Below are 13,590 nucleotides of genomic sequence, written 5' to 3' on the forward strand. Positions count from 1 at the left end.
TTAAAAGCACCTCTAAAAGAAATAGCTCAAATTTATAAATCTAAAGAAAAACAAGTGAGTTTCCCTTTTTGTTTACATAGTTTGTTCATTTCTCCATATATTACTGCATTAAAAATAAATAAACATCTATATTTTTTTTTAATTAGCAACTATAGCAAAATACCCAAAGTGTTACATATATGTACTCTGGCAAGAAAAAAAAAAAAAAAAAAGCTTACATTATTATTGTGCATTTAGTGCCATATGCTGATCTCTTGAACATTTAGTTTTCTTTTTTTTAATATATTTTAAAATGAAGTTATATAAAAAAAAAAATACAGTAACCACGGTTGCCTTTGAACTCAAATCTTTGGCCACACCAGAGTCTAAATCATCCCTCCTGTGAGAGTCAACATTCTGAAGTCTGAGACAGGGAGGAAAGAAAACCAGAGTCATTATTATTATTATTATTTTTTCCTCTTTAACATGAGCCATTGGCTTTCCAAATGCTTCTGGAGTCTGACTGTGCTGGGATTTGAGCCTGCAACCAAGTCTGGGAAGGCTTAATAGAGCTGAATCTGCAGCCTCATTCTGAGAGCCTCCCCGAGCTCCCCTAGGAGGTAGTCATCCTCATTGCTCTCTTCCAGTTTCTTAAGCTCCTTCTTCTTGTAGAGAGGGATACTAGTGATTTCCAGTGTGTATGTGCCGGGCACGAGCTTCTTCTTGGCTGTGTGCAAGTAGCTGAGCCCATTTCTTTGGTGGATGCGGAAGGTGCCGTCGTCATTCCCTTGGGAGATGATATAGCGGATGTGGTTGTTGAGGGGCTCGATGGCGGGCATGAGTTCCAGTATGTGCTCTTTAGCGCCGAGGCCCGAGAGGTTGAACTTCATGTTGACGGGGCTGTCCATGTCCACACTCTCTAGGCTGATCTGCCCCGCCTGGAGAAAGAGCAGGAAACAATGTGGGATAAGCTGCCACAGCACTGGCAACGAACTAGCAAGGGACCTGGCTGCTGGGGCCTTGGCTACCTGGCTAAGTCAAGGCTCCCCGCTCCCCCTTTCTGCACCTTCTGAGCAGGGCTGTGAGTGAGGCTGTTGTGAATTTCTGTCAGTTGGGAGAAAAGGTCAGTTCTGTAAAGAATGCCCTGTAAATCTTTACAACTTCCTACTTGGCCTTCAGGAGGAACTAAAATCATAGCACTGAGCTTACAGAGAACATTCAAATTTCATGTTTTTTTTTTGTTGTTGTTGTTTTTAATAATTTGTGGAATATCATGCTTATAATAAAAAAAGATAACTTAGGAAATAATTTAATTTTATTTTTCTGGATGAAAATGAGGAATGTTGAGGTTGTCCAATGACAAACACTGTACCCAGAGAAATCTTTTTATTTGAGAGTTTTTTTGCTATAAGGTGTGTGTGCTTGCCAGAAAGACAGAGAGAGACAGACAGAAAGCGAGAAATCCCCCCCCCCAGGGGGGATGGCCACGCCGCAATCCCTTCTCCTCCAGGCTCCTCTCGGGATCTTGGGCACGCATGCACATGCACCTGGCATGAGTTTAAGTCACCAGGTCCGGGACTCAAACCATAGTCAACTACATGGGAGTCCAGTGACAGAGCCATTACGCTAACTGCTGGTCCTACCCAGAGAAATCTTGACTCTGTAGGTTCAGCCTAGGTTTCTTTTTTAAAACAGAATTACTTATTTTAATTAATTATTATTAATTTTTTGCAGAGAGAGAGAAGGAAAGTGAGAAGTAAACACCAGGTCTGGGACTCCACCGTGGTCAGCCATGTGGAAGTTCAGCACCTCAACCGCTGCACTGCCTGCCTGGAATTCCAAGAAATAATGGGTGGATGGCTGAACCATAGCACAATGGTTAAGTGTTGTACAGACAAAGCTGAATCCCATATGTCTGACTAGGGTTCAAGTCCTGGCCTCAGTGAATTGAAAGGCAAGGTGGGGGCCCGGCAGGTGGCATAGTGGTTAAGGGCGCTGGACTCCCACATGGCCAACTGTGGTTCGAGTCCCAAACCTGGTGGCTTGCTTTCTCACTTTTTCTGTCTCTCTCTGGTCAAACTAAAATAAATAAATAAGGTTAAATAAAATAATTCTTGAAAAAAAAAGAAAGGAAAACAAATTGGATACCCACATGCATGCCCAGGATCCCAATGGAATAGAGAATTAGAGGATAAAAGATGGTGATGTGACCAGGTCCCGCTGAGGGAGGGCTTTCTCTCTCTCTCTCTTTCCCATACGCACATGCTCTGTGGCATTAAAAAAAAAAAAAAAAAGAATGACGAGATCATGAGTGATGTTTCCTGGGAGTCATCAGTGCTATTGCAGAGTGAGTGATCTGCAGAGCCCTTGGGACTCTAGTTCAAATCAACTTTGGTAAAAGCCAGTGGGGTAAGACTCAGATAAAGCAACTCAGACTTGGTTAAAGAGATGGGAAGTGTAAGAATACTATTTAAGGCAAAATAAAACAAAACAAAAAATAAAAAAACAAAAAACCCACAATGCTTTGGTTGCTTATGCTTTTTTTGGTTTGTTTTTGCTAGAAGTTACTTGTTCTCACCATGAGAGACAAAAGAGAGTGAGAGGGAGAAGGCACCTCTCAATGAGGTGTGGTCATGCTGCAATTCCTTCTCCATTTCTCCATCCTGTTGGGATCAGCCATAAACCTGGCATGTTTTTCAGGCTACAGAGGCTAGAATTTGAACTGTGGTTGGCCATGTGGGATCTGACTCCCTTACCCATTATGCATGGGGCTGGTCCCGACTAGATTTTTGGGTGGGGTAATTTATCAGTAATATTAACTGAATAAAGTGGTGAGTGATGACTCTCTGTTGTCTCTTATTTTGGAGGAAATTATGAGCATCTTGAGATATGGATATTAATCACCAATAGGGGTCAATTATGCGTGATTTTATATATATATATATGTATATATAGGTACTAGGTTCTAGGTACTTTACATATCTCAACTTAATCTATCTTCTTGTTAACCTTCAGAGGTAAGTGTTGTTATTATAATTTTTCAGATAAAGAAATTGAGGTAGAGAGAGATTAAATAAGGGCCTGCCCCGTATCCTAGTGGCTAATGGTTAAGGAAACAGGATCCCACATAGCTGACTGCAGTTCAAATCCAGCCCCAGCAGCTTGAAAAACCAACTGACTCATGTGGTGTGTTCCCCAAATCCTAAAAGGATGAAGAAATGGAGGAGAAGGGATTATAGTGTGGCCATGCCCTTCTGGGGGTGCATTTTCCCTCTCTTTTCCTCTCTGTCTCTCTCTGGTAAGTGCACACACTCTCTGGCAATTAAAGAGAGAGCGAGAGAGAGAGTTTAAGTAAACTTGTACTCTCTAACACAGGTAATGAGTGGAGAGGGTCAGGGAATATACTCAAAACCAGGCAGTCTGTGACCCGTCCCCTTCACTACTCTGCTAAAATGCCATTAACAGTGAAAAAACACCCGTGGTGGGAAATTCAGATCTTCAGTTCCTTAAAAATACAAGTTATTTGAAGATAACATTTTTATGGAAGAAACAACCATTTCATACATAAATCACAAAGCATGAAAACTAGCTGGCTTACCTACTGAACATGAAAATCACCCTAGCGTGTTACACATGTATGAAGTGAGACTGGACACTTTCGCACTTGAGTTTTTGCTTTGAATCATTTCAAAATATATTTTTTTCTAGATGGACATCTTATACCAATGACACAAATCAAAACAAAAAATCTGAAACTGTGAATCTTAAACTTTGCCCCCCCCCCGTGTTTGTGCTTTGAGTTAATAAATCAACTAATTTTACCTGACTTTTTAAAAATCATAATGGGACCATTAATTTATTTATTAAATGCAAGATAGATTTAACTTTGCTGAGACTGAAAACAACATAAACTGCATTGTACATGTGACTCCATGCTGACGATTTTTTTTTTTTTACATTTTGCCACAGAGTATGCGTGCTCACCATGAGAGAGACAGAGAGAGAGAGAGAAAGAGAGAGAGAGAGAGAGAGAAGTCCCCTCTCACTGCAATCCCTTCTCCTCCATTCTCCTCTTCAGATTTTGGACATTCCTGTACATGTGTCTGGCATGATTTCCAAGCCACCATATCCAGGACTTGAACTGCAGTTGGCCAGGTGGGAGTCCAGTGCCTTAATCACCATGCCACCTGCTGGCTCCTCAGTAAAATTCTATAGCAGGACAAAGTAAGGTGTACTCACAGCAGTGGGTTCGAGTTCGTGAGCACTTCTCTTCTGCCTGGTCTCCTTCTTCGGGTAGCCGTTGAGTTTGCACTCGTAGCAAGCTTCCGGGGACAGGGCATTTTCCTCATCAACCTCTGTATCCAGCGACAGGTACTGCCCTTTGTTAAATCCCATTCCTGAGACACAGTGGCTATTTGCAAGAAGGCAGGTATTGTTAGATTTTATTAGTGATTTTTTTTTCCCCTAGAGGTGGCATATGCTCGCCAGAAACAGGGCACATAAAAAGAAAGAGAGGGAGGAGAGAAAGTACCCTTCATAAGGCACGGTAATGCTGCAATACCTTCTTCATCTCTCTCCTTGCAGGGTTTTGACCATGCATGCAAGTATGCATGCATGCCCAGGTCTGGAACTTGAATAGGATTGTTGGCTATGTGGAGTCCAGTTGCCTTAACCAGCAGGCTACAGAGCTGGCCTGATTACTAACTCTGACCACACTTTTCCAGTGTCAGAGCAAAGGTCTTTCAGAGATAGGAAACCAACAAAGCAAACTCTAAACCTAATATTCTTTTTTTTTTTTTTTTGAGAGGTTTTTGCTATAGGGCATGTGTGCTTGCCAGACAGACAGAGACAGAGAGACAGAAAGCAAGAAATCACCCCCCAGGGGGGATGGCCATTGCTCAATCCCTTCTCCTCCATTCTCCTCTTGGGATCTTGGGCACACACGCACACATGGCTGGCATGAGTTTAAGCCACCAGGTCCAGGATGTGAATTGTGATCGACTCCATGGGAGTCCAGTGACATAGCCATTATGCTAACTGCTGGTCCCTAAACCTAATATTTTTTATAGCTCTTTTCTTCAATGCTAATCCATGAGACTTTCCTTTATTTTGAAACAGCAAAATTCTGTGGGTACAACCTAAGCTCCTCCCTTTTCAATTCCAACTAGCCCGAAGCACTTGAATGTAGTTAACCCAAGAAGGTAGAAATGGGGTATGAATTTCCAAAGAGAATGCTAAAATAAGTTCCCTTGTTTCAAGAACCTGAAGCCTATGTTTGCTGCTTGCCACCAAGTTCCGTGTTTCACGACAGATTCCAGGTGGTGGCACCGTGATAAAATGTGAAGCTCTGTAAGGCAGCCACACAGGGGAAGGTTCCAGGTTCTAGTCCGCAGAGTTCCCTGAGAATGCCAGGCACTTGGCTGCTCATGATCTGTGTCTGACTGAAGATTTGGAGTGGGACAGTGGTGTCAAGACCCTACTGGGAATGCTACCTCTCTCTTTCTCTCTCTCGTTCATGAAAGAGATAAATGCATTTTTAAAAACTGATGTTTTTGAGTTCCTATTTTGGATAATAAGAGTCAGTGAGTCAGCTCTAAGTGACCCTGGTGTAGGCCATGTGTTTTGCTTCTAGTGTTTAGGTACCAATGCTGGACACATTGGGCTGTGCCCCTCAGTGTCTGCCCTGCACTTTGGTGACCTGACTGACTCCTGTGCCCATCTGGGCTACTGAGCGCCACTGCCTTGATGGATTGGTACCTTGGCCACGGCCCACAGGACTTGAGAAAGTGCGATGAGCTGGAGAGAAGCCAGCTTTGTGGAGACGGGCCACGCTGAGTGGTGCCGCGCTGACCAGGCGCCATGCTCTCTCTGTCACTAGCAAGCCCGATGAGCAAAGAGGATAAACTCTTTCCTTTCTCAGTACTGCCAGGCCAGCATAGCTAGTATCCAGGGACCAATCTAGGTCAAGGTCATTTCCACTTCTCTGTGACAGCCCGGGTATCTACAGCAACATGCGAGCTGTGTCTTTATTTATTTATTGAGAGAGATATTTTTGGTATAGGGCATGAGTGCTTGCTGTAGAGATAGAGAGAGAGACAGAGAGACAGAAAGCAAGAAATCACCCCTTCCCCCAGGGTGATGGCCACGCTGCAATCCCTTCTCCTCCATCCCCCTCTCGGGATTTTGGGTACACACACAGATGCGCCCGGTGTGAGTTTTAAGCCACTGGATCCAGGACTTGAACTGAGGTTCACTATGTGGGAGTCCAGCGACATAACCTTTACACCATCTGCTGGTCCTGAGCCGCACTTTAAACATCTGCTTGTCTCTGGCATTGGGTGTGACAGAAGCAGTTCAGGCTGTTACAAGGGGCAGAGCAGTTCTGTGTGTAGATCTACATGTATGCTCACTGCGAAGGAGGATCCTACACCATAAACACTGTCTGTGTCCTTGTTGGTGCTAATCTGCATACCCCCAGAACTCTGGGCAAGCTTTTGCCTCTTGGACTTACCCACCAGCCCACGCCCTGCAGTGGGAGTAGTCAGGTAGCCTGAAGTCAGTGAGGGGAAGGACGGCCACCCTTTCGGACCGCGTGTTCCTGCTTGGGGAGGCTGCTGGACTGTCTTACCCCTGTCCCACTCTGTAGTACCCAGGTGGGCAGCCGCAAAGGTAACCCCCTTCCGTGTTGGAGCAGCCATAATTGCAGGGGTTCTTGGAGGATGAGCATTCATTCACGTCGTGGCAGGTGCTGGAGAACTGGTCGAAGGAGAACCCTGAGGGGCAGGCACACTTGTAACTCCCCAGAGTGTTGTAGCAGGAAGCGGAGCCACAGGCACCAGGGTTGGAGCATTCGTTCTCATCTGGGGAGACAAGCAGGACACTCTCATGCAGGGAAGGGGCAGAAGGTACAGAAGAGCCGTCTCCGAGAACCTATGATCTTATGGGGGAGTGACAATAGTATGAATTTTTTTTAAACTCTGATGGTTGATTTGCAAAGTATATACAATGTAAAAAATTCTCCTAATTATGATATTAAAAAAAAAGACAACTTCACTCTTTTGTATTCTGTTCGTCCTATGTTTCTGAATATATCTGCAGGCTTGGAATCTACAGTTTTCCTAATGAATAACTCTTCTATTCTCTCTCTCTCTTTTTTTTTTTTTGAGAGTTTTTTTTTTTGCTATAGGACGTGTGTGCTCACCAGACAAACAGAGACAGAGAGACAGAAAGCAAGAAATCACCCCCCAGGGGGGATGGCTACGCTGCAATCCCTTCTCCTCCATTCTCCTCTTGGGATCTTGGGCATGCACGCACATGCGCCCGGAGTGAGTTTTAAGCCACCGGGTTCAGGACACGAACTGCGGTTGACTACATGGGAGTCCAGTGACATAGCCATTACGCTAACTGCTGGTCCCACTCTTCTATTCTATTAAGAAAAAGTGACATTAAAAGCCAATATCTCAGGCAAATCCACAGACAGACAAAGTTGATTCGTAGTTGCCGGGAGCTGAGGGCAGACAGAGATGGGGAAAGACGGCTGTTATGTGTGTGGGGATCTTTTGGGGGAAGTTAGGTAATGAGAATATTCTGAAATTAGTGTGGATGGTTGTACACACTTGTAAGAATATACTAAAACCGATATAACTGTACACTTTAAAAGGGTGAATTTAATAGTTTGTAAATTATACATTTAAATGTTTATAAAAGCTTATCTCCTCTCTTTCTGTATTTGTATTCATTCCAGAACCTTTATTATATCTGGCGAAAATGCATATAAAAATGTTTAAAAACCCTAAATGAAAACAATGGAGAGAATCACTACTTAATTGGGTTTACTGAACCAACAACCTTGTACAGCGTTAACCCTGAGCACCTGTTTGTGTAGGCTGTGCCTTCTAAGATAAATCTGTACCCAGCCACCAGCTGACATGTGGTGTTTACTAGTTTAATGACTAATATCATGCCATAAATGCCTGACAGCAGGATAATTATAGGTTAAACTTTTGGTTGCTATTACCATTTTCACAAATTCAAAGCATGATTGTGCTTTTATCTTGGAAGATTTGATATATAGCATGTGGCTTGACTCCTTTGGGCTTTTTTACAATCCAGATTTCACCCTGGGCACAAATCACATCTGTTCCAGGGAATTCTTTCAATTCTTGTGACTCCATATGGAGCACAGAGTGTCTGTTCACCTGATATATGGCAGGTGCATATTTATCCCATGTGGGGGAGACAGGGCCAGTTGCAAGTAGGTGTAGGCAGGGGACAGAATGTTGGCTAGGTGGGAAGTTCCCATCCACAGTAACTCGGTGAGATTATGGAAGAGTCAGATCAGGTCTTTCCTCTCAAGACAGGAAATTAAACATTGCTAAGCAAAGGATAGAGGTTATTGAAAGGGTAGATGTTATTAGGTACATTTTTGTAACATGATTATAGTTTCAGAATGAAATGAGACCACCAAATGTAGAATTCTTAATTACTGAATATAAAACCATTTTATGGTTACTCCAAATATGAAAATTTGTACCCTTTATGACATGGGGAGACAGTATGTCAATAAATGCTCAATAATTTGGCTACATGGGACATACATACAATTGTCGTATTATTTCTATCTACAAAAGACTGGGAATTCTGCCCCAGAGGCTCATGTGCTTTTATAATGGGATCTGACGTTCCTACGCAGTGTTTCTCTCCTAACAGGGACTCTAAATTAGATTATAATTTGATGAAATGATCCCACCATGAATATAGTACTAGATGTGGTGTTAGGTAGAAAAAGTATCAGGCAACTCATGTTCATAATTTAAAACAAAGTAAAAAGCATTAGACAAAAAAAAATTATCAGACAAAAACCAATTAATTAAATAAATTAAATATACCACTTACATTATTTTCAAAAGGCTATAGAAGCAACTAAATGTTACAAATACTAATAACAAACATTTCATATATTAAGACATTTCTTCATGTGCCAATGTTAACAATATTCATGTTTTTAATTTTGAATAATTATAGTGCTTCCAAGTAGTGAGAATATTACCTGTGTCTCTACAATCTGTGAACTAGAAACTTACCATTTCTCTGCAGTAACTGGCTGGAAACTTCTTCCTTTTTTTTGTTTGAGAGATTTTTGCTCTAGGGTGAGTGTACTTGCCAGAGAGACAGAGAGCAAGAAATCACCCCCCAGCGGGGATGGCCATGCTACAATCCCTTCTCCTCCATTCTCCTCTGGGGATTTTGGGCACACATGCACACATGCCCAGTATGAGTTTCAAGCCACCATGTCTGGGACTTGACCGCGGTCGACTATGTGGGAGTCCAGTGACTTAACCATTATGCCGCCTGCTGGCCCCAAGCTGGAAACTTCTTAAGGAGTTAGTATGAATTGAAAGCTTTCTTTCTTTCTTTTTTTTTTTTTTCTATATTAACATTTTCAAAGAACTTTTGCTTTCTTTTGAATGAATGGAAGTATTAATGTCATGATAGGTTTACAATTTTATCTATTTAAAATTTTTAGATGCACCAACAGTATGGAACATTTGCTAGAAGCCCCTGGGTCAGTCTGTTTAGAAGCTTTACTCTATATTTCCGCATTGATTATATACATGATTAAAGAATTCACACAAGTAGTGAGAACTGGCCTTTCAATTTGCATTTTGTCATAATTCACGTACTTTTACAAACTTGTTGATTGTGTTAGTTTTCTGAGGGGCTATTTCCCTCTATTTCAACCATACATTTGAGTTAAAATTCCAACTGTGTTACATAGATTCAAGAAAAGAAAGTCAGCAATTTTGGAACTGGTGGGTGGTGCGGTGGTTGGGTGCTGGACTCCAATATGGATGACCATGGTTTGAGTTTCGGATCTGGCAGCTTGCTTTCTCACTTTCTCTTTCTCTGTGGTCGAATTAAGTAAGAATAAGAAGAATAAATACAATTAAATAAATAATTCTAAAAAAGGGTAATTTTATTAGACACAGTTGGATTCCTCAATCCTGCACAGAAGAATCTAGAACCTTTAGAAATAAATCCCTGCTGTGTGTTACTCCAGGGACTTGCTATCAAGCTCTCAAATTAATGCTTGCTAATGGGGATATTTGCTCATGTCTAATGAATGTTGAACTCACCTTCAAAACCATTTATTCCTCTGGCCACAGGGGCTCTCCTGATTAGAGGGAACACAGATTTCTGGCTAGACTCCAGCCTCAGCTGCTCTGAGAGTGATTGCCTCGCTGAAGTGCCCACCCCAGGATCTCATAAAGGGGAACTGAGACATAACACACTGTCTTGATTTTAAGTCAGACTATTCCAAACACAGCCCCCGCATTTGGTAAAAACTTATGCAGCTATTTTTCCACTTGTTGTTTAGAGATGGAAACTTCAGGAAACTTAAAAAGTGGAAAATTGAGTTAATATTCCATACATGTTCTTATTGCTACTTATATTCTCTTCAGAAACAAGAATTCTTTTTAAGTTGACAGGATGTGAAATATTATAAAATAATTCTTTTGCCTTAAGTCCCATAGAATTAACCAAGAAGTCCATAAAGTGGTGGGCTTCATACTTTATAAATGCTGTAATATAATAATATTGTTTGGGGCTAACAGGTGGTGTGGTAGATAAAGTGCTGGACTCCCATATGGCGGACAGCGGTTCCAGTTCTGGACCTGGCGGCTTGAAATTCACACAGGGAGCATGTGTGTGCGTGCCCAAAATCCTGAGAGGAGAAAGGATTGTGGTGTGGCTATCCCCCTGGGGGTTTATTTCTCGCATTGTCTCTCTGGTGAGTGTGCATGCCCTATTGTGAAAAATATCTCTCAGAAAAAAAGTACAAAACAAAAAGGGGGGGGGAGTTGTTTTATACTATTAATAAGTACTTAAAAAAATACTGTCCCCTACATTCTAAAGAGTGTGCCTATATTTTGTGTTTATCAGTCTCTAAATCAGGGCATAACCAGTTTTGCAACATTATTTCCACCATGAAGAGGAAAAAGAAGTGGATTAAGTTTATAAAATTACTTTGATTGGGACCAGCAGTTAGCATAATGGCTATGTTGCTGGACTCCCACATAGTCGACTGCGGTTTGCGTCCTGGACCCGGTGGCTTAAACTCATGCTGGGTGTGTGTGTGTGCGTGCCCAAGATCCTGAGAGGAGAATGGAGGAGAAGGGATTGTGGTGTGGCCATCTCCCCTGGGGGGTGATTTTTGATACTTCCTCTTTAACTTCTTAGTCACACATTAGTTTCTGCATTTTCTTCCAAGGGAGAAAAATATGTTAATGTGGCAGACATGTCTTTGACCTGGCATAAGGTCAGAGCATAGTTGTGACCATCACAGAGTTAGTTTTGTGTCTTTGAAATTTATCTTAATATTCTTAATATTCTTCTCAATCCAATCAACTGTCATTGGACATTTCTTTTGTGAAGACCAAAAAGATTAAGATCACATTAAATTATTGAGTGGATTGTGACATAGCTAGTGGAGTAGTGTAAATCATACAGAGAAACAGGAAGCACCCTGCCATGTCTCTGCAGGACCACGGCTCCCCTTTCTACTCAGTAATGCCAGCATCTAATGTCAACATGTTCTGGGTGATGTGTCTGTGAAGTGTGGTCAACTGCAACTAGAAACTAGGTCGATGCTAACTCAGTCAGCTGGCTATTCAGGTAGAGAAGGCTGTTCTCTTTGATCAGTCACTGCTTAACAAGAGAACTTCCATGACTATTATCAGTGCAAAAAGAAAGGCTGAATGCCTACGTATTTTATTTTATGAACACTTCTGTCCAAAGCTGTCAACAGCATTTGCTGTGAAGTAGGTACTTTTTCTATCTAAAACAGACTATCTTGTTAGACTATGCAACAGGGGCACACAGAGGAACTGTCCTCATTAAGTTGGCTTGCGTTCTTCTTTATTTGTATGAGGGGGAATGGATGGGAATTTTTTTACTTCCAAATCTACAGATATTAAATCAGTGATAAAAAGTGACTGACCTTGTTGAATAAAGGTGACTCTTGACACCACCTTCAGAAACTTAAAATTATATCTAGCAGAAATTTAAAATGATAAAAACTCTAGTTGAGTTTTCTTTTGGGTACTTAAATGTAAGATTTTTATTATGACTATTTTTGAACACACATAAGTAAAGAAACTAGTAGAATGAACCCTATGCTTCAGTCTTAAGTCCTGGTATTTAAGCTTTTTTTTTTTTTTGAGAGGTTTTCGCTATAAGGCGTGTGTGCTCACCAGACAGACAGAGAGGGACATAGAGATAGAAAGCGAGAAATCACCCCCCAGGGGGGATGGTCACACCGCAATCCCTTCTCCTCCATTTTCCTCTCGGGATCTTGGGCACGCATGCACACGCGCCCGGGTCCGGGACGCAAACCGAGGTCGACTACGTGGGAGTCCAGCGACATAGCCATTATGCTAACTGCTGGTTCCCTGGTATTTAAGCTTTAAGATTCAAAGGCTGTATTCAAGTTTTTTTAATTTAATTTAATTTTTTTAAGGTTTCTGCTTTAGGGCATGGGTGGTGGGGAGAGACAGAGACAATGAGAGGGAAAGTGAGAAATCACTCCCTACGGAGTGATGACCAATCCTTCCTCCTCCATTCTCTTCCTGGGATCCTGGGCACGCACGCATACACCCCCAGCGATTTTGAAGCCACCGGGTCTGGGACTCAAACTGCGGTTGGCCATGTGGGAGTCCAGCGGCATAACCGCTATGTCATCTGCTGGCTCCAAGAACTTCAACCTTTTTTATTTATTTTACTCAGAGATACTTTCAGGTGAGAAAAGCAGGCACTGTGCAAAGAGGGCGTGCTCACCGACACACTGATTCCACTGGTAATGCTGGATGTACCCTTGAGGGCAGCCACACCTGTAGCCTCCCAGGATGTTCTGACAGCCGTGTTGGCACCTGTGGTTTCCATCACATTCATCGACATCTGCAAAAACAAGCCCGGCAAAATCCTCATGTTGCCTTCCCTTTATATTCTGAAATGTGTCCCAAACAGTCTGGGGTAACTGATACCATAGCAACAAACAAGAAGAGCACAGAGAAAGGTTGTGATGTTTTCCAGGTCACGTGGGGGTTATTACTCAGTGGTGGTGCAAAGAGTGGTCCTGAGATAAGAAACCTTCTCATTCTGATGCGACCCATCAGACCATGGCATGCCAATGCTCCAAATAACATCTTAATTTCAGCAAATCAACCATAGCAACCACGAATGTTGTGCATTTTGAATCGATTAAGTGCAGATGGTATGGCTTATTTGGTAAGTGATATATAAATATATTTGCATTTCATATTCTAGTAGATTCGAAAGTGATGGACATGTAATCCTCTTTTCGGGTTACAGAGATACCTAAAATGTATAAGCGTTATGCATGCAAATTTTTTCATTACCATTCAAGATTAGATGCAAATCCCTTTTAAGTATGTGAATATATTATTTTTAAATAAGGTATTATTACACATATGGAATAATGTTTTTGTTCATATACGCATACTCTTTTGGAATGACAGCTGAGGCTTTGAAATCTATCCGTAGAGTAGAATAAAATTGGCATGTCTGATATGTGTGTAACAAATTACATGG

The 13,590-nt window shown here is 42.0% G+C and overlaps 1 protein-coding gene across 1 annotated transcript in view; it reads right to left on the minus strand.

The window, feature by feature from the left end:
• Positions 1-244: 244 nt before the first annotated feature.
• The window catches only part of FBN2 (fibrillin 2), a 279,939-nt gene continuing 266,593 nt past the window's right edge, over positions 245-13,590 (minus strand). Inside the window, 4 exon segments of the mRNA XM_027775292.1 lie at positions 245-917; positions 4,219-4,390; positions 6,608-6,839; positions 12,817-12,936. Of these exon segments, the coding sequence (XP_027631093.1) occupies positions 543-917; positions 4,219-4,390; positions 6,608-6,839; positions 12,817-12,936 (899 nt within the window). The 3' untranslated portion in view covers positions 245-542.

Source organism: Tupaia chinensis, unplaced genomic scaffold (genome assembly GCF_000334495.1).
Source record: "Tupaia chinensis unplaced genomic scaffold, TupChi_1.0 Scaffold000541_1, whole genome shotgun sequence".
Taxonomy (NCBI): domain Eukaryota; kingdom Metazoa; phylum Chordata; class Mammalia; order Scandentia; family Tupaiidae; genus Tupaia; species Tupaia belangeri.